Here is a 22,614-nt window from a genome sequence, read left to right on the forward strand (position 1 = left end):
AGATTATGTAAAGGTGCAAATTTCCAATGATGAATGTCATCATATTGTATACCTAAAGTGTACCAATAAAAGGATATAGGACCAGGGATTTAGCTCAGTGGTTTCGCTGCCTGCTGCGCAAGCACAAGGACCTGAGTTCGATCCCTGGTACCAAAAAAAAAAAAAGGATATACAGTTAAAAAAAAAAAAAGATCAAAGCTAGTTATTTTACAAAGCCATTGCGTGAAAATAGTCAGTTTATATTTATGAGCTGTTAATATATACCCCCCAGTAAAGCTTTTTCTGGAAAAATCTTGAGATGTGGGAGTTTTGGCAGAGTAGAAGAGGCAAGTGACCTGGTTAGTGATAAAACTATCAATAACCAACACTACTAGCATTTTCTATGTGCTAGGCATATATCATCTCCTTTAGTCTTGAAAACAACCTTCTAAGGAGATTTGTACTGTTATTTTCAGTCCCCTTTAAACAGAGGAGGAAGTGGAGGCACTGCTATAAACTAACTTGCCAAGGTCACATGCTTTTCGAGGTCAGGGTTGGGGTGCAGCACCAGGGATCTGGTTAAGTGGCTGTGCCCTTGACCATTGGGCATTCATGTTTCCTGGCTGCGGGAAGATTCAGGTTCTTCTCCTGCCTCTGCCACTGGCTGGTTGTGTGGTTTCAGGCACCTTGCTGCTTTTCCTCACGTTTACATTAGCATATTGGAGTAGATTATCTCTGAGGTCTTGTTTGACCCCAAAGTTTTGTAATTTTTAGCAATTATTTTAAAGAGTTCTAAGGTGATACCCGAAGACAAAGGGCAAATACTGTCCCACCTCCCATATAAATCATGTTCTTTTTTTACCATACTAGATGAAAAGCACAGTGAAAGCATTCTAGCTCTCACTGCTCATATCCTTCATTTTAGGCAGAAATTGTTAAACCTCATATTCTAAAGAAGGCTACCTGTGGTTTTTTGACACCTCCCGTAGCGTCCTCAGGAACGGATGTCTGGGGGAGGCAGGCTTGTAGGTGGAATAGTGGAGAGTCTATTTTTAACAGGAGACCTTTGCAGCATTGCTTCCTCCTCTGTTGTCTATAGTTCTAGGAAGGAGATTTCAGCTCGCCCTCATTCACAGATATGGCAGCGTGGTTCATAAAGGAAATTCTTTATTGGCTGCTGTTGAAGTGTTTTACAAAAAGAAGTTTGATGTGCTCTGTGAGAGGATGGCAGGTGGCAGCTTTCTGTGTCATTCTTTGACATGCGCCAGCCGATGTGAAGTGACATGTGGTGACAGAGTCATGCTTGCTGCTAATGATTTCTTTTGTCTTGATAAAACAGGTAGCCTTTTCTGTGGGGAGTTGGCAGCGGGGCAGAAGCTGGTCTCTTTTGGTAGAAAGGATGCATCACCACATGCGTTTATAGATGCCATGGTTCAGGATGACCCTGCAGCTTCCACCAGCCTCACAGATACACTTGACCTTTGGTGACTGACAGCTGCCAGAGGAGCCAGCGGGTGCCCCTCCCCGCAGGGCCAAACAGCTCTCTGCAAGTCCTTTCTGCAGATCTCCCCCAGGCAAGTCCCCAGAGACCTCAGGGTGCAAGCACAACAAGCATGTTCTCTGTCTCTTAGTGGAATATTTCAAATATACACACAAGTGTAAACAATATAAATGTGCCTGCAAATATCCACAGACCCAGCTTTATCTAATCTCAACATTTTGCCATGCTTGCATCTAATATCTGTCTGTCTGCCTCTCTGTCTCTTGTTTCTCTCTCTCTCTCCCTCTCCCTCTCCCTACCATCTCCCCCCTTCTGTTACCTCCAGATCCCCTGGGATGGATTTAGTGTGAAACTCATGAACCTTAAGATTCTACCTCTCCTTCCCACACATTGTAGGAGAGTTCCTAGCAACGTGTTTAACCGATTACATGGTTTTGTAAAAAAAGTTTGTAAAATTTGCAATAGTAAGAGATTTTTAGCTGCAGTGGCCAAAGAGCAGTATCTCGTCCCACTCTGACCTTTCCTTCCTTTAACTTTCCTTCTTGTGAAGCGGGGTTGAACAGGTCTCAGATATTTGAGCATCTGGCTAAGGGGAAGTTGAGTCTGGGGATACATTCAGTTTGGCTTTCAAAAACTATGTTCATGGAGCTCCCAGTTACTTCTGTTTATTGTTAAATTATTGCCCGAGGTCTCAGAGGAGCACTGTGGTGTGACTTCCAGGATATGCATAAAGGCACAGGATCAGAGGTCACAGAGGACTATGACTAGATTAGTGTGCTCACATCTGATGTTTTTGGATATTACAAGAGAAACACAGTTTGAAATGTACAGAGCCAGAAGCTAGTCTGTGGGAAAAACTCAAATCCTAAAATGTGGCAAATTAGATAGAAGAAAATTATTCTATTCTCACTCATACCTACTCAAATTGAAAATGTTCTCCTGTCAGGAATGTACTTAATGCTGTAGCATATAAAGCTATAAATACATCACATTTTCCTGTTTGAAACTTTGCATTTTTAAAAAAGAGAGTCTCTTATGTTACAAGGGCTTCTGGCCCCAGAAAACCTGGGGTTCACTTAAATATCAGATTCTGATTTTCATGGTGTTTATCCTTTTCTCACACGTTTTTATCTGTTCACTGTGTGTGAGTGTGTGTGTGTATAGATAGACATGGATATATAGCTGTGATAAAAATAGCGAACATTTAAATTAAAAAATGTATTGCAGTAAAAGACACTGAAATTAATTACCCTCAAAATACTCCCCTTCCCCATTTCAAACACACTTATCCCATCATTCTTGGCAATATGTCTTTTACTGTAATACATTTTTAAAAAAATGTAAACATTCACTGTATGTATTACTCAGTGTATCTTGTATATATATGTACATATATGTGTGTTGAGTGTGTACACACTTGTTTTCTGTATTTTTATTCTTTATATAAATATTAGCGTTCAACATATATGCACATTTACTATTTACCTGGCTTTTCAAACATTGTTTTGTGATTTATAGTCATCTGAATACACAATAGTTGTTATTCCTTTATTTTCACTGCCATTTATAGTATTTCATTGTGTGGATATTCCATAATTTATTTGTCCTGTCCTCTGTCAATGGGCATTTGGGTCATAACTGTGACAAATTAGAAGTAAAGAATATATAATGAAAACTTGTACTTAGGTATGTGAGATGTTGTCTATAGCTGGTATCTTCAAAGTCTTGCTCAGATATGCTGTAAAAAATTTTTGGAAACTGTGCCTCCTCACATATTTTTCAGTTGGCATCTAAAATATTTCAACATAAGTTTGTACAATTTGAAAGAGTGTAATTTGCTTAATTATTGTAATACAGATCTTTAAAGAGAAAAGTAAAGATCACTGTTTTCAATGAAATCAGCGAAGTGAAAATAGTATAATGATTGTATTCTCTATAGCATCCATTTACATAATATATTAAGAATTTTCTGAATATTTAGCTAAAGAGTTTATATCACTCATTTCACTCTCTGAACTTGAAATGCAATATAGTTTTACATGTGACAATCTCTTTTATCAATCACTTCATCACATCTCTCCCTTTCATATTGATCAATAGAATTATGTGATTTCTGGAAACTATTATATTGTCATTTTGTGAGTTTATGGATTTTTTTCTTAATCTATAGCTTATCTCTTTGCTTTGGGATTATATTTTGTTGTAAGTTTTTAATCTTAATGGGGTTAATTTATCAAAGCTTTCTATATGTTGTGATGGTATGTATGACTTATTTAAATTTATTTTCCTATCTCAAAGTCATAAAGATAATCTACATTTTTCTTCTGTAACTTTTTTCAGTTTTTTAATTCTTTCATTTACTTGGAATTTATTTTCATCTTTGGATACCTTATTAATCTAATTTTAAATTTTTCTAAGGAGATATCTAGTTGTTCCAGGGCTGTTGTTTGACAACTGATGATAATTTCTACCAAATTCATATGTAGTTATGCATATGTATTCTATACATTATATTTAATATATGCAGAATTCTTTAGGTATATTTGCTCTTTGAGTTCTTAATAAGAAGGGGCTATATTTTGCTTAGCTGATATTATCTTGCATTCCTCCTAGGTGGCCAACATAGATTTATACCATATCATTTATTTAATATTCACAAACTTAAAGTGAATTTTAATGTGTAAGTTGGGATTGGACTAACAGGGGCAAGATTTATATGGTCTGTGCTGATATAAAAAATAAAAAATAGCACAAACACCATGAATGAATGAATGATGTGATGGAATTATTAAAGCATACTTATTATAGTTTAGATTATCATTGGCTTGTCATATGCTTTTGTATGCTGACAGTTTATCTCATCAATGAACTTAACCTTCTAGGACACTGTTTTCTTTTAGCAGCACAGTATTTCTCACAATGTGGTCCAGCAGAATTACACAGCAAGAGTAGTGCGATCCACTCCCAACATCAGACTGTAAGGAATGAGATCTTCCCAGAAGATACTGCGTTGAAAGAAATTTAAGACTCACTGGCTTGACAGGATATCATTCAAATGTTGGGATGTTCTGTCAGACAGCGGTGAAATTCAGGTCAGCACACTTAGCACAGCCGCCAACACTTGCACGTTGTAGAACGTTAGAGGAGAGAGAGAACACTGGGCTGGGATTTAGATGCTTGAGTCTTTATAAATTCCAGGCCTCTTTTGAGGTGACCTCCAAGAGAGGAAGTAGAGAGAGATAAGGAGAGAGAGAGAACATTAAACTAGGACATGGAGGGCCAGGGATTTAGCTCAGTGGTTCTGCCACCTGCCTCGCAAGCGGAAGGACCCAAGAGTTCGATCCCCGGTACCCAAAAAACTAGGACACGGAGCCTTGCCAGCTGGTATCTTTTCCTCTGTATAAATCTGAATAACATTCAGGTAGCAGTTGCAATGTAATTTTGTCAACAGCTCAGAGCAGAGTGGTCCTGTGAGAGATTTGGCTTGAGGTCCTCACATGGAAACTGCCATCACTGCTGTTTGTAGGTTGTCTTGGCCACTCAACCAGTTGTTCACACAGACTGCCCGAGGGTTAGTGGACCTATCAGCTTATGCTGAAGGAAACCAAGGAATTTTATTCAAACCCATGTCTCAGTGGAGTCCTTAGGCCCTCCTAGTTATTTTTTTAAAATAGACCTGACAGTTCCAGTTTGTGTGAGTGGTACTCTGCCTAGTATTTGAAAACTCAGCCTCAGGACCAGCTTCATCACAAGACTCCAAAATACTCCAGCTTTTCCTCTTTGGAGTAATTCAGTTTGAATGAGCACACACTAGGAGTACATGAACCATACAACAACTGGTTTAAGCAGGGATAAAGCTGGGATCGTCCCCAACTGTCCTGTATGGCACCATCATTTTTTATTTCATTCTGCTTGAAACTGACAGCAATTAAAACTCGCATAGTATGAAATGTTTTCATCAAGTAAGGCTTTACAAATACCAGCTTGTCAGAGCAGGAAGTGGACCTGTGCTTTACTGCAACTATTCTTCAGGTCTACTAGGGCATGATGTGTGAATAGCACTCACTTCATGCAGTGGAAAAATAAGGCCAACTTTGGCTTTAATCTTTATTATGAGAAGTCTAGTCCCTGTTGGAATGTAATGAGTGGATGCACCCCATTTAGTTTAAAGAAACAGATCTATATAGAGTTGTTAATTTGTAGATAAATATGGGTTTTCTACTGTTGATGTTTTTTGATCCACACAAAGTGGTTTTATTAATACTGAAACATGATTAATCAATAGTTTGCTCTTTAAAAATACATCAGTAAGACTACCCAATTACCTTTAAGTAGATATCAAAGGGCACAAAGCAATCTGACACACACTCAAAGTCCATTAGAAGCCACCAGACATATTAATTAAAATTTTTAGTTACAATGAACCTTACCCTGTGGGTAAAAAATTTCTACTTTTGGTAACGAATAATGCTGGCCAACTGAAAAGAAAACTTGCAAATACATTTGTGGACACAGAAAGGTCTTGGGGATTTCTGAGACAATGAAACCCAGGGTGACTCCTTTTTACTTGAGTCCAACGTGAAAAGTGGCTTTCACTCAGGATTGTGAGCTGAAGGAGGCAGAGGGCTTCTCTCCCGTGTGTTGAAGGGAATGAAAGACTTCTCAGATGTGACATTAAGCTTTGCAGAAGTGGAAATGGTTTTCGTGCGGTGCGGGTAAAATCTTACTTTAGATGAAATCATAACAAAATGAAACACCAAGATGTGGCTACCACAGCTCTTTCTCTGTCCTTCTGCACAGTCAGGTGTCGCTAAACTTGATCATTAGGGTTGCAGCAAATCCTCCCCATCCCTTTCCACTCCCAAATATTCCCAGGCTGCCTGGTCCCTGCCAGCTCAGCTGCCATTCTTACTAATGGAAGCCTCTGAATTTTTTGTTTTGTCATTTAGCAGCAGCAGGAGGCTTTCCTTTCAAAGTTTAGTTCCCACTACTAATAGCCCAGCCACATACATTTCTTTTCCATGAAGATCTACATGATTAAACTATGCATTGGCCTGGCACTCAGCACTGACAAGAGTGTCCAGCTCCTTAGAGAAGAAGCAAAAGAGTACAGAAGGCCAAGGCAGGTGAATCTGTTTCCCCTCCCCATCCTTTGTGCTCATGTGCTGAGTTACATTTTTTCAGGAGAAAGAGCCAAAAATCTAAAGGTACAGGCATATGAACTATATAGTATTATGTTCACTAGAAAAATCTCGACAACCAAGACCTAGATGCCCCAAAGAGTATTTTGCTATCCTCTTTACTGACTCCGTAGCCTGCTACATTTCTAATTGGGTTACTTTGTCAGTAAGGGGCAGCCTCATCACATCTAAGGGGGGCACCCAAGAGGAGATACACCTGAGACATGAAATATCACATTCAGTGGACCCTCAAGTTATGACCAGCCTGACATACAAAGAATTGGGTTAATTAGGTTAATGGAAGATTCATCTGTATCTATAGCATGTACCCAGGTAAACATCCAGATTTCAGCTGTATTGACTTCCAACCAACTTGATTTACAACCAACCCTTGGGAACCAATCAAGTTTATAAGTCAAGGGTCTACTGTATCTCCATCACTCCTTTTGGAACATATGACCCCCCACGCACACTTCCTTGGCATCTGTCCCCTAGACATTATCCAGCATCAGCTATCCACTGAGAATCCTGTGAAGTGTAACTGATTGTCATTCAACGCAAGTGAAATCTTTAGGTGAGCATTAGTCACTGTTCAAGATATGTTAGCTTCAAGTGGAAGCAGTCAATTATAGACTAGAGGTTTTATGGCTACATTATTACCATCATACTATTAGGTTTTCAGCAGTAGCATTCTGTTTGATCGATCTATGCCAAGACATTGATGGATAGCTTTGTTCTTTAAATGTCAAATATGTGGGACTCTGTACTTTATGTGTTTACTGACACACTAATCTCCTCTAGGTACCTTTCCCCCCTCCAGTGTTCATCCTTAGCAGGTGACTGTGATTCCTCTCCTTACAAGACTGGGTAGGGATTGTAATTACATTTATAATTTCCTTTCTAGTCTCTCTCAAATGCAGAAGTACTTCTTATTTTCTTTTCCTTTCTAACAGGAAGCTACCACATTAGAAATGAATGAACAATTTCAGGGTACATGTTGAGTTTTCCAACTGTGGCTCTGTGTTATTATGCTATTTGGCCTATCTTTCCTAAAGCCAAATATAGTAATTAGTTTTTTTGATTCCAAAATCAAATTTCTAGCCTACATAAACTTCAACCACCATTACTTCAACCCCCATACATCACTAAATACAGTATAGTTCTACTTATAAGATGGAGCAGAGCTTTTCATGTAAAATCCTTCAAGGGCTTGCAGAAGACTCTCAGGGATGATTTTTTTTTCAATAAAAATGAATAAATCTGGTGTTAAAGAGCATCTGTCCTACACAGCAAATCAGCTAGAAACTTTAAGAAAGCCTTGTTCCCCACCAAAAAGCCAACTGGATTTCTTCTTCTTCTTTAAGTTCAGAAACTTCTTGGAAGGAACACAGTGGTCCTTGGTAGTGTTCCACTTTCTTCTCCGTGTTTCTACCTTAGGAACCACATTCTGCCGTATTTTTCACCTCAGGAACTTTCTTAGTTCCCTTGAGCCACAGGAGGAGACTGGCCAGTCTTCCCTGGTAATGGAGGCAGCTCTAGATACATCAGGGGAAATTATCAGGAGCCATTCATTACTCATTTTTTTTCAGGCCAAAAGGTAAAGGCTAATTAATACCTCTGACAATATTGTGGTAGGAATGTGAAATCACAGAACTCTAGCTTCCTTTGATCCCCCCTGTGCCTTAAAACAAAGTTTCTTGTGGTGCCCAGCCTCACATATTAGTGCAGGGGAGGGAACCAGGTCATCCTCTAGGGTAAAAATCCACTCACCTTGCATCTTTCCATTGCCTCTCACAAAAGGACAGCACAAGTGACCATTCTGAGGCCAGCCTTCCTCACTTCTCTTGTCCCCAGTGCCCTAGCCAAAGGGTGACCCTGTACCTCTAGTGTATGCCGGGTACTGAGTACAGCATTAGCAGCTGGCCTGACCCCGGCCCTTGTGCTGAATGTCAGTCTGATTTCTCCAGGCATAAAGCTGATGGAATCATCCTGACCTCAACACTTACATTCAACTTCAGCTTTGCCCAGGGTTAAATGTAACTATTCAAGTGGGCATTTCTCACAAAAACTAGCTAGTGTGAAGGTCCAAATTTCCATTAAAAAAGGTACACTTTGAAGCTTGGAGTTTTCGGTAGAACACATCCATTTTGACTAAACTATACTTGCTTTTTACTGAGTAAATAGCTAAGTGAAAATGTCAGCTTCTAGAAGGTCAGATTGTTCTCGTTTAGCCCTGGGCTCTTAATTTATGTGGGGGCCATGTAATCAGGGACACATGTGATAAGTGACAGATGTGGGTGAAAAGCTTAGGAAAGCCACATTCTAAAAGTAGCCAAGGCTGCTGTGTTACTCACCTGCCTCCATGGAGTCACAGCATTCCATGGACAGGAGCCAGGTGGGAGAACATCCCCAAGGAGAGGTGGCTTCGTGCCCAGCACCATGAGGATGTAGCTTTATTTCCTCTGCAGTTTCTGTGAGAGACAAAACCATAGATTAAATTGCAGAGTCACAATGGGGATCCTAAGGAGTTTTAATATAGAAATTCCAGGGTTTAACTTAATCTTTGAGCTAATTGGTATAGTCCCTGAAATGAGGATCTAGCAAAAGTCATACCAGGGCTCAGAGGGTCAATGTCTAAGTATGTTTGGAACCAATTTAAAGCTTGAAACAAAATGACCAGGAACACTTGGCAATGCCTCATTAAAATAAGACACAAAGACTCCCTAAGGCGTCGGATGGGTGGGTGCACATGGATGTCCACTCTGCTGTCTGCTTCCTTTACAACTCATAGGAGGCTATAGAGGGCTAAGACAGGTGTGTGCATGTGTGTGGGGACGTGTCCTACTAGCTTCCTTTGTCTTAGCCCACCTTGGGTGTATATGGGCTAGAGCCATCTGGTAAATCTTATCCAGCCTTGATGATGAAGTTACACTTGAAGCATGGTCAAAGCAAACTCAACACGATCTTCATCCAATGACATCTGAATGAGTGAAGCACCTCTTATGGACCACATTCCTGAAAATATGACCAGTACCAAATAGAAAGCCAGTGTTTAACAGGAAAATAAGTGAGGGTGCAGGTGGATAGTAAAAGGGAAAGGTTTATCTTACCTAGCTAATATTAAGTCTGATGACCAGAAATACCTGCAAGCTGTGTGAAAATAGATTCTCAGGAGGTGGTTAGGTTTGGTTGCTGCTAGAAGGGACCACTGAAACATGTAAACTCTGTTTACATGAAATAGAAATATAATAATATTCACTAAATGACTTAACTAGCCCTAACCAAACAAATCTCATTGACCCAACTAGACAGGGAACTGCTTGAAAGCAATAAAACATTTTTAAAAACATATGTAATCCAGAATTCACATATCTGAATAATTACAATGGCCATGCCTTCTCTTCTAATCTTCTGGAATGAAGGTCAGCTTCACTACTCTAGAACTTTTGGCCAACTAGTGGTTTTCTTGACCAGAACTGGCCACAGCTTCTGGCTATTGTGTCTTATGAACACATATCCTGTACATGTAAAGCATTGCCATTATTATCCTTGCAGCTTTTGTTTATCTTCCCAAAAGAAACAATGAGCTGTAGCAGATTGAGTGATGGTTTCAGGGCTGTGGTGAAGGTAAAAGCCACTGCAGGTGGAGCAGCTTAATGGGGTATTAATTGGGAAGCAGGTGAAGGCAAATAGGTAGCACAGCAGGTATACAAATAGGCTCGTGGGAGGAAAGGCATTGAATTTTATGCTCTTTAACTAAAAATAAAGACCTGATATTTAGCTTATCTGCACTGAAATCCACACTGAGGGCCGTGACAACCACCGACATCATCAATGATTCATTATTATCTCAGCATCATCCGGGCCACTTAATAGGATTGTCAGCCTCTTCGTTCTTCATTGTTTCAGTGGTTTCTTTGGCTTTAGAACGCATGCTTTTCCTTCTCTGTATGTGTATCAGAAGCCAAAACAATTTTTGAAAGCTGTGCCATACTAGTGACATTCGGACCATTGCCTCCTCTCTCCTCTCTTCTCCAGCTAGAGGAACATAGCAAATGTACAACGTAATGATGAGTAAAGAACCTACTGAGAACATGTACATTCAAGCAAATGTCCCTCTTCCAAGTAGTCACTTTGAAAAGTGAAACACTTATTCCAGATCTGTCTTTGGCTCAAAGTGATTATTTTTGGAACTGATTCATCATTACCTTAGATGAAAAAAAAATCTTTACAGATATTTACCACTTATTTTCTACTTTTAAGCATTGCCCAACATCTCTCACTTTATTCTACACTCTTTGTGATAAATTACATTCAGCTTTTGAAAACTTATCCCCAATATCACTCTGTGTTTCTCTTCCAGTTCTCTCTGTAGCAGTATGTTGGTGGAAAGTGAGGGAGAATTTGGATTCTTACTTGTTTGGCTGGCCCACATTTGTTATTTCCTCTGGGGAGAAGCAACACTGGTTTTGAAGACGCGTTTAGTCTTTTACATGGCAGTAGCTAAATATCAGAGGAGCTTGTACAGGCTAAATATTAGTAGAGCTACACTTTGTACTCCGTGAAATGAATTAGGTTTGTATTATCATGCAGATCTTTTCCTGTAGTTGAAACGCTCATTAATTTTACTGCTAATGAGATGTTAGCAGTTAAATACCTTTAATTAATGAAAATCAGACAAAAGCAAGGGTTATTTTCTGTCTTTATAAAAATAGGGAAAATATTTGTACATCTTGTTGTACATCTTTCCTGTAAAAGAACCACAAGTCTAAGCTAGTTTTCTGGTCCAGAGAAAGTCATTGATAGATTTTAGCTTTAGAAAATAAAAGGAGTGGGCATATTTGGATGTTATAAATATTATCTGAGATTGGAAAAAAAAAGATACTCATAACTGAGAGCCAGTCCTACATGTAATAGCAAATTTCATGGTTGAAGATGCAACAGGATTGAGTACAATTAATAGTTCTGTAGCCGTCATTGAGTTCTGGGGTAGGCCCCGAGCACATAATTAGATTATTAAAAATGGCCTGTCTTAGGCCCACTATTACTAAATTGAAATCCAATTATGCTTTTATGATTTTGCTGAAAAATATTTAGCTGTTTTGCTTGAGTCCTCCTAGAAGATCATTTCCTCCTGCATCAGCATTTCCACAGGTCGCAATACATTTTCCAAACAAATCTGACCTCACTCATCTCAGAATCAATCTTACATTAGATAAAATAGATTTTAATGAGTTTTTATGTCTAATATCATAATCATGCCTCTCTATACTTGAGGAATTAAAAGATAGGAATCTTTGCAGAAAATCTTTTTAATGGGAGGCATGCATATTTTAGAAATAACTAAATTGCACCATCCTGATACTTGGGAAGGCATCATGCTCAAATATGTGCCCGAGTGTGCTACAAGACAAAGTTGGTACGGTTTGCAATAATTGGCATTGGAATGGTAATAAAGCAGTTGTTTGCAAAGAGATGGGCTCAGAAATTTCATGCACTCCTGCAGTGTGGATTTAAATGCTAAGTTAAATATTTATGAACCTGAGATTTTTATAATTGATCATTGTATGATTTATACACTGTAATTATAATTAGGTTGAAAGAGATTTTAAAAAGCCAGTTTCCTGTAGCCAAGGCCATTAAATAATGCTAAGCTGCCAAAACAAAAATTAGGTGGGAACCCAGCCACCAAGTTCTAAGCGCCTGTCCCTACATCTGGCACACAAGTGGGGCACAGCCTGTTGCCAGGCACCTCACCTGAATGAAGCACTGCTTCCGGCACCACCTGTAATCATCTTTCATGCCTTTGTTTCAAACCTAGTTGCACATAAACAAATAGAAAACTTCAGGGATCCAATGTATAACAAAAGGAAAAGGTGGAGGAGGTTGAAAAGGTTAATTAAAAATGTAATGATCCCATTTGCTGAGACAGCACTATTAATCATAGTGCAGCAGCAAGCATGTGACTTGCACACCACTTATAGGAGGCATCTAATTTTTTGAAGGTATAGAAGGTGGGAGGGGTAGGGGATGCAATCACGTGACAGTGTGTGCATTAAGGCAATGGAAGTGTAATGGATGGGGGTACTCGTTGACTGTGGTTAATGGTGGGAACTGTCTTCACCAGACAGAAGAATTATCTCCAAATTCAGAGGTACTCAAAATAATTCCATCGCTGTCAGCCCTAGAGGAAACTTGGATATGGCTGGAGGCTTAATGTAGTTGTGTAAGGTATGAAAAAATACATAAAACAGAACTAGGAGGAAATTCATCATTGTGTAACACAATAGGTCTGAAACAGTGTGTGAATGACAAAATGTGCTCCAAACAGCCAACACACGCATTTTAAATGTAATTTTTAGCGCCCCAGCTGGAAAAGGCCAAGCTCTCGAAGGATCGATTACAAGGGTCATAACCTGGATGATCAGATTTGCCATCTGATCCACGTGGATATCAGATCACACTGTCAACAGGAGCTTCCAGAAAAGCTTGCCTACCCCTGGGAAGATCTTGGCGCCCTTTGCTCATTTTTTATTTGCTAGGATAATACATTAGAGAGAGCCTATTAGAAGAAGAACAGTAGTTATGTTAACATGGTAATTAATCAAGTCAGAAAGAGGGAACAAGTTGTGAATTCAATTCTGCAACCCTAAAAGAAAGGCACAAAGATACCCGGAAATTGGCAAGCCTTTGTAACAACATACTCGCATTATATCTTGTGGACTTTCTGCTTAATACATCACATCTCCTGCAGATTTTAATATATTTCCTGCTTGATTCCACCTCATAATCTGTAGAAATGGGTTTCTAGTTGCTTGCTTTTGTGTTTCATCCTGAATCATTTCAACTGGTTCCCTGGCACTGGCGTTTGCTAATAATGGTGGCATTTCTAAGTGTAAATAACGAGGGGCTGCTGGCCACAGCGATGGCCTCTTTGATTTGGGACAGTGTGAGGATTGTATTTGGGATGAAGGAAGTCCCTTGCTCCAGAGGAATTTAGAATATGAAAGCTTCTCCTACTGCATAATTTATCCCTGACATCTCCACATCTTGCTGTGTTGAAGGGACCTTTACATTTGCTCTGCCTGCAGGTCAGGATTGAAATAACTGGTCCATGTACCCTGTGGAGCAGCACACAGCTGAGAAGCCAGCGCCTTTGAGTGCATAGAACCTCTGGCTCAAATTTTATTCTGTCTCTGATCATAATTTCATCCTAAATATTTGAAATTGTAATCAGAAAAGGCAAATTATATTATAGCCATCAAACCAAGGAATTGTAAAGTGTGAAGGAACCTTAGCTATCTCATCTCATGAATGGGGAAACTGAGACCCACAAAGAAAAGCTGGCATAAAAAGACATGCAGATGATTGGACCATATTTAAAACTCAAATCTCTGGATTCCAAATCTATTGCTCCTTTGTATTCCACGTTTTGGAATCTGCCCCTCCATTCCTGATGAATTTTATCCCTCTCACACCACAAAAAACAAGGAAGATGCCATCCCAGCCAGAGAGGCTTAGAAGGCTGCTGGAAAACACAATCTGTAACCTGAAAAGTAATGACATGGTTGGGTCGAACTTTGAAATGGAAAACTGTTTAAATGGCATTCTCTGTAATATAGTGTGAGCCCACACTGGAGAGGAACACATTAACTGAGTGCAACCCACTCGCATACGCCCTGCCCCCCTCAAAAAAGATTTCTAGTAAACAGCCTTCATTCTGAGAACACTTCCCATTCAGACAGCATCCCAGACATTCTACCAAGTTAAAGAATGAATAACAGCAGATGGAGAGAGAGATTAGAGTTGGAGGGGAGAGGGAAGCAGTATCATAATGCTGAGCTCTAAAATGAGCTGTGGAGACGATGGCACTGAAAGTTACGGGGAAGCTGTTCGAAAACTACCCACGCAGGCGACAAAGCCTTGTGCCCAGATCATAAAGCACAGGCCAGCTATTGGCCCTCTTGCGAGTGTGAGCCCATGGAGACTGTGTGTGACTCTGCTGGGGTAAATAGAGTTTCTCTTTCCTCTCTTCCCTCTACCCTGCTGTCATTAAAGTAGCAATTCTGTGTGGTAGGGCATCTATTTCATAGACATGAGATCAGACAGAAACGCCACTCTCATGTATATGTCTTGTGTTTGCAGGAATGTTTATTTTGAACTTCATTGTTGCAGTATACGCAGCGGTAGGGCCCAAGGAAAAACTGCACGTGGGTTTTTGAGGGACCAAGAGAAGAGAGGGAGGGGCTAAGAGTTATTTTCTATGTTCTCTGTACAATCGTCCATGTGAGACCTTTTAAACAAGGTTTTAATGAGGTTTACATGAACTACTTTTTTCTAATGTTTTAAAAGAACATTTACAAACACACATCAAAGTAGAAAATATTTTTTAGTTAACACATCTCCAGCACTGAGATTCTGCCATTAACACTTGAATGTACAGTAGTTGGTTTGTTTTATTATTATTTTTTGCCATGCTAGGGATTGAGCCTAGAGCCTTGCATATGCTAGGCAAGCACTCTGCCACTGAGCTATGTCCCCAGCCCTGAAAGTTGTCGCTTTCTGAGCATCAATCTACCCATCCCTCTGATCTTAAAAGGCGGGTATCCCACCTGCCCACCTCCCTTAAAGGTTTCAGCGTCCGTATCATTAGCCAGTGTTCAATATTTGTCTGGTTCCTTTGAGGTAATGTTTGCATGTGTGCAAAACTTAAGTGCACCATTCTCACGCCCCCCTCAAAATAACAGAACAAGAGCCAGGCAGACATTTGCCAGTGCCCAGTGAGTCCCCTCTCACTCCTTCCCAGCCAATTTCTACTCCCATTCTCTAGGAGCAACAACTCTTGATTTTATTTCAGCATAAATTAGTTTTGCCTGTTCTAGAACTTCATGTATAATAATACCTTGTGCATTTTTTCCATAAGCTTTTTATTTTTTCCGCTCAGCATACTGTATGTGTGATCCATCCATGCTTTGTGCATATCCATTGTTGCTCCATTCTCATTTCTGAGTAGTATTCCATTGTATGGATGGACCACAGTTTCTTAAGCTATTTTCCTATTCATGGATTCATGAGTTGTTATCAATATACTTTTAAGGAAGTCTTACACAAGGTCTTTTTGTGGATATAGGAGCTCAGCACATTTCACAACACTTTTTGTGTTGCTCACCTTTGATTTTAACCACTGTGCTTGGCAGGTAGTGCATCTGATTGTGCTTTTGTTCAATATTTTCACCCATAATTAATCATGTTGAACAGTTTTAATGTGCTTATTGGATATATATGTGTCCATATATATATATACATGTATATGAATATATATTCAATAAATATTTTAGCTTTTATTTCAGTACTCGGAATTGAACCCAGGACCTTGCACATGCTAGACAAGTGCACTGTCACTAAGCTACAACTCCAGCCCCACCTTTTTTGTTTTGAGACTATATCATACATATTTGATGTGAACATATTTCTAAGTTCTATTTTCTGGTCCATTGTTCTATTGTTCAGTTTATACTTTTAAAATTAATTTTATTGGTATACTGTATATATATATATTTTAATGATCACATCATAGGGAATTTGTACCTGTACATAATATATCTTGATTCTTTTTCCCTGCCCCTCCCTTCAACCACGCATATGTATATGTTTTATCACACTCTTGATAACTAGATTTATAGTAAATCTTGAAGTCAGTGTAAGTCCTTCAACTTTGTTGTTCTTGTTCAAATTGCTTTGGCTCTTCTGTATCCTTTGCATTTTCATATAAATTTTAGAGTCTACTTGGCAATTCTAAAATATTAGGATTTGGACATAATTTGCATCTTAATTATATTGAGTCTTCTGATCCATGGACATGGTATACATTTCCATTTATTTGATATTTAGTTTTTATCAGCAATGCTTTTTAGTTTTCAGTGTAGAAGTCTTGCATATATTTTGTTAAATTAATTCTTCAGTGTTTTTTATTTTTTATTATTTGGTTCTATTTTTAGTGGAATTACATTTTAAACTTTACTAATTTTTTTTGCAGCTAACATATAAAATTGATGAATATGTTAATTAGCTTGGTTTAGTCATTCCACAGTGTCAAATATATAGCTCAGAACATCACATTACACCTCATAAATAATGCAAATTTTAAATTAAAAATAACATTAAAAATGAAACTTCTAAACTCAAAAACAACAGCTTTTTTATATTAACTTTGTCTCCTTTGACTTTACCAAATTCATACTGTTTTCTTTGTGTTGTTTTATTAGAAAGTCTGGGACAATATTGACTGTAAATGTTAAAGTTGGGCAGATTTTGTTCCTAACTTTATGGGGAGACTTTGGCAATAGTCATACCTTTTGGTCAGTAGTTTTTTTTACAACATACTTTTTATCAGACTGAAAAGATTCTTTTCTATTTTTTATTTGTTGAATATATTTTATGATGAATGGGTGTTGAAATTTGATTGCTTTTTCTTTGTCTACTGAAATAATCATATGGTTTTCCTCTTATATTCTATTAATGCAATGAATTGCATTGATTTTTAAATATTAAAACAATCTTGCATTCTTGGGACAAGCACAGTCATGATGTATTATCCTCAATACAGTATATTGGTAAATACAGTTTAGTAAAACTTGGAGAATTTTGCATTCATGTTTGTAAGAAATATTAGCCTATTATTTACTTCTTTATTGTTGTTGGGCTCTTACATTTGGATAGTGCTGGTCTCATGTCAAATGGAGAAGATCATGAAAATATTTTGTGTGAATAAGGGTCCAAAAAAAGGGGAGAATCACACAGTGACCTGTGAGATGGAAATGGATTGATCATTTTTGCCCCTCTGAAAGTGCCAGGTTGCAGATTCTGGAATTTGTCACAGACACTGAAGTAATGGTAAGGAGATTGTGCTCTGGTGGGGCTTGGATATTGATAAAAACAGAAAATGAAGTAAAATCACACCCACTCCTGAATGAAGTTAAATTTGAGCAGTTGGTTTAGACGTACATCGTTTAATGTTTCTACTTTGTACAGAGCTTTCCCTTTAAAATATTGCTTTTATTTTGATACCATTAAGAAGAAAAAGTGAGTAGTTTACACAGCTTTCATGCCTTTAAACAGGTAGCAGACATTTATTACAAAAAAACATATCAGCCAGGCCAAAATTTTCCCCCTCACTGGGGATTGAACCCAGAGGCTTTTTCTCTAAGCTACAGCTCCTGTCCTTTTAATTTTTGTATTTGAGGCAGGGTCTTGCTAAATTTCCCAGGCTGGCCTAGCGTTTGTTATCCTCCTGCCTCTGTCTCATGAGTAGCTAGGATCATAGTCATGCACTGACACACGCCGTCAAAGCCAATTTTTAAAGCTCATGTATTATTATATGGATTACTTCCAGAGAAAAAGAAATTTCCTGGATATCATGTGTCAACTTTTATTATTTGTTTTACAATGTTACTTGAAATTTATAAACATAAAAAGCTTTTATTCTTTATTTTTACATAACTATAAAAGCAAGTCACAGAAGTTAGGTACAGACAAAACTTTGAAGACATGTAATGCTAGCTAATAACATTAATCTAGTGTAAGGGAGGATATTGTTTTTGCTGAAACTAAATTTATGCTTTGGATCTGATTGTGGCACTTGGCATCAGCATGATCCCTTTGCCTCTGGCAGGCCTGGGTTACATGGTGCCAGGCAAGGACTTCGTTCTTCTGCCATTTTCTCCACTTGAACTTCATGAACTGTTTTCCATATATCACTGGCTGCATCACTTAGTGTCAGTCCACCTCTGTGCTCTGTTCTTTTCCCTTTAGCTAAAGATTATAAAGTACCATTTATTGGATTCCAATGTAGATATAAATGCAGTCAGCAAAATCATGTACACGACAGTATCCAGCCTTAAAGACCTAAACTAGATGACATGTAGTTTTATTAATTTCTTCCAGATTACCATAAAAGTACAAAGTTTAGAAACCTAGAGAATGGTATACCTTCAAGAATATACTGTAAATCAGTATCCTTGGGCACAGTCTCCAGCATTAGAAATCTCAAAAGAGGAGGTGGCTGGAAGGGTCACCGATGCCTGAAGGCCTGATATCCATGCCAGGGCACACGATGGCAGTTTCCCACCTTGAGTCCTTATTGGAGGCCGATCAGACCTCTGGCCACCTGACCAAGGTTATGGTGAAAGGATGACAAAAGACAAGATCTTTACTGTGTGAAGGGGGTCCAGGATGGTTGAAGCTCTTATCAGGCTAAGACACTGACTCCTGGCGCTGGCCACTATTTATTAAGCACACAATTCCTTGAAGGGGTGAGGGCCTTGCAGGAAACAGTGGAGTGGAGAGCACTGATGCGAGCAGGGTCCTAGAAACAAGGGCACATGACATTCTAGCAGGAACAGCTCATTGATTAATGGGAAATTGGTTTTTTCCCATAGATTAATTCTTGTTTCTGTAGAAGTTTTGTATATGAGTCATGCTGCCCTTAGCTGCACGATTGTCTTGCCATCCAAGACTTCACACATCATGGATCATTGAGACCTGTGCTGTGACCAGTGGTGTGGGGAGTTGTACGGTTCCCACACACTAACTGCTGGCTCTTCAGGCAAGCCACTGTGGGCTCACAGGCAGACTCAGACTTTTAGTATGAAAAGCCAGTGTATGAATTTGCAGCTCACGCAGGGTGGTCTCCATCAAGTCCTAGGACCTGCGGGTATAGCAGAGAGAAGGAGCAGGCTTGGGAAGCACAGTGGAGAGGCTGCAGCAGGGGTGCTCAGAAAGCCAGCAGAGCTGCTGTGCCACTGCTTCTCTCCCCAGCTGCTCACCCAAGAAGGCGGTTATCTCCCTCACTGCCTTGTGTGTTCATTGTGTTGGACTCAGATGTCACAGGCAGACCCACAGCTGAACCTTGGGCACAGTGAATCACGGCTTGTGGTGCCAGGGCACAATGTTATTTCAGTTTTGTGGGTTTTCTTGAAGCAAGGGACATCTTCAGTAGGAAAAGCTCTCCTTGAAATGTTAGACTGACTTTGTGTGCCCTTCATATTCTATTTTTTTTAATTGAAAATTTAATAACATTCCACATGTGATCTGCCCTCTTCACAAAATTTTAAACCCACAATATAGCATTGACAACTACAGATACGATGTTGTACAACAGATCAATAGAACTTATTCAGCTTGGCATGGCTGCAGCTTTATTCTCTTTGAAAAGCAACTGCCCATCTCCTTGCCCTTATCTAGCAAGCATCATCTACTCTCTGACCCTATGAGTTTGAGTATTTTAGATTTCTCATAGTGCAATCATGCAGTATTTATTCTTCTGTGACTGGCTTCTTTCACTTAGCCAAGTGTCCTCAGGATTTATCTATGTTGTCGAGGATTGTAGGAGTTCCATCATTTTCAAGGCAGAGTAATATTCCACATACCCTTTAGATGTGCAATAAATCTACTGCTTTTTTAGCCCCACCCAGTCCAGATGGGCCTTCCCCCTCTTGCCAATTCTCTGTCCTCCTGTAATTTCCCAAATGCCCTCGTCAACTGGAGTGCATAAATAGAAGGAAAAGAAGCCATGGAATCTACAGAGGGGCTGAGGCCTGAACAGGAACTTTCTGGGAGTTGCAGTCCCACAGTTGCCTGGTGCTTGTCTGCTGCCTCCCTGCCCTCACTGGTATGCCTGCTATCTGTCTTTCAGGGCCACTTTGTCAGTTGGCTCTAGAAGGTTTTCTTATCACCCCCTTCTCCTTGCAGAAAGACCGTTAGATGGGGAGCTTAATTCACTTCGTCCATTAATTTGTATCTTTGCCCACTAGATGCAGGCCTAGCCAGGATGCCCAGGCACTCAGGGGACTCGCTTCCTCCTGCTGTTGTCCAGCATAGGGCAGTCCTGCAGTGGACAGCACCGCTTCCTCTGGTGACATGAGAAGGCAGCGTATGTTTTGTAAGATCCTAAAGCCCTTGGTTTATCAGCCATTGAAATTCTGTCCAAAATCTTCACCGAATTTTCCTAATCAAAAACTTTAGTGGTGGTAGAGCTACCATGTTGTATGTGGTGAATTAAGTTGTAATTGAGGTTTACAAATTTTTATGTGATTTTTTTTTTCTAGTTTTCTTCCAATGGGCTGTGAGCTTAAACTTAAATTGTTCTTAAATTGTAGTTGCTTCTTTCTGTTTAGAGAGGCTGGCATAATATTTTGTCTTCTGGGCTCAAATAACCATGTAATTACTCTGTAATCATATAGTAATTAGCATGTACTATATGCATTTATTACATAATTATATTCCTGGAGGATTGCATGGCAATTATACTTGCATTCAGCATATCATTTTATATACTGTATCATGAACAAGTATATAATTTGTTGCTGTTTTCTTTGATCCTAATTTCAGTTTACCGAGCAGAAGCTGGAAACATTCTCTGGTTGCCTGTTTGCTGGAGCTGGGCAGGTGCCTGAGTTCTTTGGCCTCACTCCATTGCGCCTGCTTATACATCTAGGGGATATAGCAACTTGTGTGCTGCCGTGGACTCCCTGAGTTTGCATCCCAGAACGTTCTCCTTGTTAAAGTCATTAAGTTATTAGCTTTAGAATTCCTCAGGTTCTAGGGATGCTTGTATGGCCAGGTGAAGGGCAAGATCCCGGTAAAGAGAGTAGGTCTGAGCATGGTTGTCACGCCTGTCTGTCTCTGCTTCGCAGTGGAGCACATTCCCAAAGGAAACAACTGCCTGGATGCAGCTAAGGCCTGCAACCTCGATGACACCTGCAAGAAGTACAGGTCTGCGTACATCACCCCATGTACCACCAGCGTGTCCAACGATGTCTGCAACCGCCGCAAGTGCCACAAGGCCCTCCGCCAGTTCTTCGACAAGGTCCCAGCCAAGCATAGCTACGGAATGCTGTTCTGCTCCTGCCGGGATATTGCCTGCACAGAGCGGCGGCGACAGACCATCGTGCCTGTGTGCTCCTATGAAGAGCGGGAGAAGCCTAACTGCTTGAATTTGCAGGACTCCTGCAAGACGAATTACATCTGCAGGTAAGTGCTACAGCCACTGATGAATGTGGTTCATGGGTTATTGCTGGTGGTGGGGTAGCAGGCATTCCAGCTACCAGGAACTGGTTTTCTGCTTTGCTCCCCAGGGCAGAAAGTGAGGCAAAGGCTGTTCCTATGAATGGATTGGTCAGAACCAGACCTAAAATGTGGCTCCTCTCAGCTGGTTAGGCTTTGACCCTGGAGTCTTAGTTACTTTTCTCATTGCTGAGACAAAATACCCAACACCCAAAGTTAAAGGAGGAAACGTTTATTTGGCTCACAGTTTGTAGAGGTTTCAGTCCATAATTGGCTGGTTCCAAGGCAGGGTGGCATTGCAGAGGAGAAACAGTTCATGACAGGCAAAAGGTAGCAAAGCAAGCAAGGGAAATCCACAGCTCTTTCTGTATCTTATATTTTATCCAGGCTACTTAGGGCAGGTAGCACTGGCACCCTTAATCCTAGCGCCCTTGATCCTAGCATTGCACCATATCAGTTCCAGAGTCACACACTCTAGATTCATGCACCCCTGAAAAAGCCCCACCTATGACTGAATGAGGCTTTTGGGGGATGTCTGTAGACACAAGCCCTAATACCTGGGGACTTTCTGTTTTTAACAGGGGGCTGCTTGCAGAGGTGCTGGGATCGGGATAACACCACTGCATGCCTTAAGCACATCTCAGGTGAGGGCATCAGGTGGGGTGAGGTGAGGTGAGCTTGCAGGCAGATGCCCGGTCTCCAAGTCTGGAAGACAAGCCAGGGGTTGAGTGTGTCAGGAGAGGAGCTAGGTAGAGATTTGGAGGTTCTTAATCTTGGGCAGAAAAGTGGAAGAGATTAGCTTGAAGGAGAGAGCTGTGTCCACCTGGGGAAGTCAGCTCTGAGGACACCTGGGCCTGCTCCAGGTCTGTCTGTGGCTATGAAGATTGGGTA

The 22,614-nt window shown here is 40.1% G+C and overlaps 1 protein-coding gene across 4 annotated transcripts in view; it reads left to right on the top strand.

Annotated features, from left to right (window-relative positions):
- The window catches only part of Gfra1 (GDNF family receptor alpha 1), a 201,055-nt gene that overhangs the window by 121,667 nt on the left and 56,774 nt on the right, over positions 1–22,614 (top strand). For all 4 annotated transcript variants that reach the window (XM_087185255.1, XM_004838862.3, XM_004838865.3 and 1 more), the window contains one exon: positions 21,354–21,690. In XM_087185255.1, coding sequence (XP_087041381.1) covers positions 21,354–21,690 — 337 coding nt within the window. The remainder of the gene's footprint in view (positions 1–21,353; positions 21,691–22,614) is intronic.

This window comes from Heterocephalus glaber, unplaced genomic scaffold, assembly GCF_053883595.1.
Source record: "Heterocephalus glaber isolate CG9 unplaced genomic scaffold, H.glaber_assembly_v1.0 deba00001497, whole genome shotgun sequence".
Classification (NCBI taxonomy): domain Eukaryota; kingdom Metazoa; phylum Chordata; class Mammalia; order Rodentia; family Bathyergidae; genus Heterocephalus; species Heterocephalus glaber.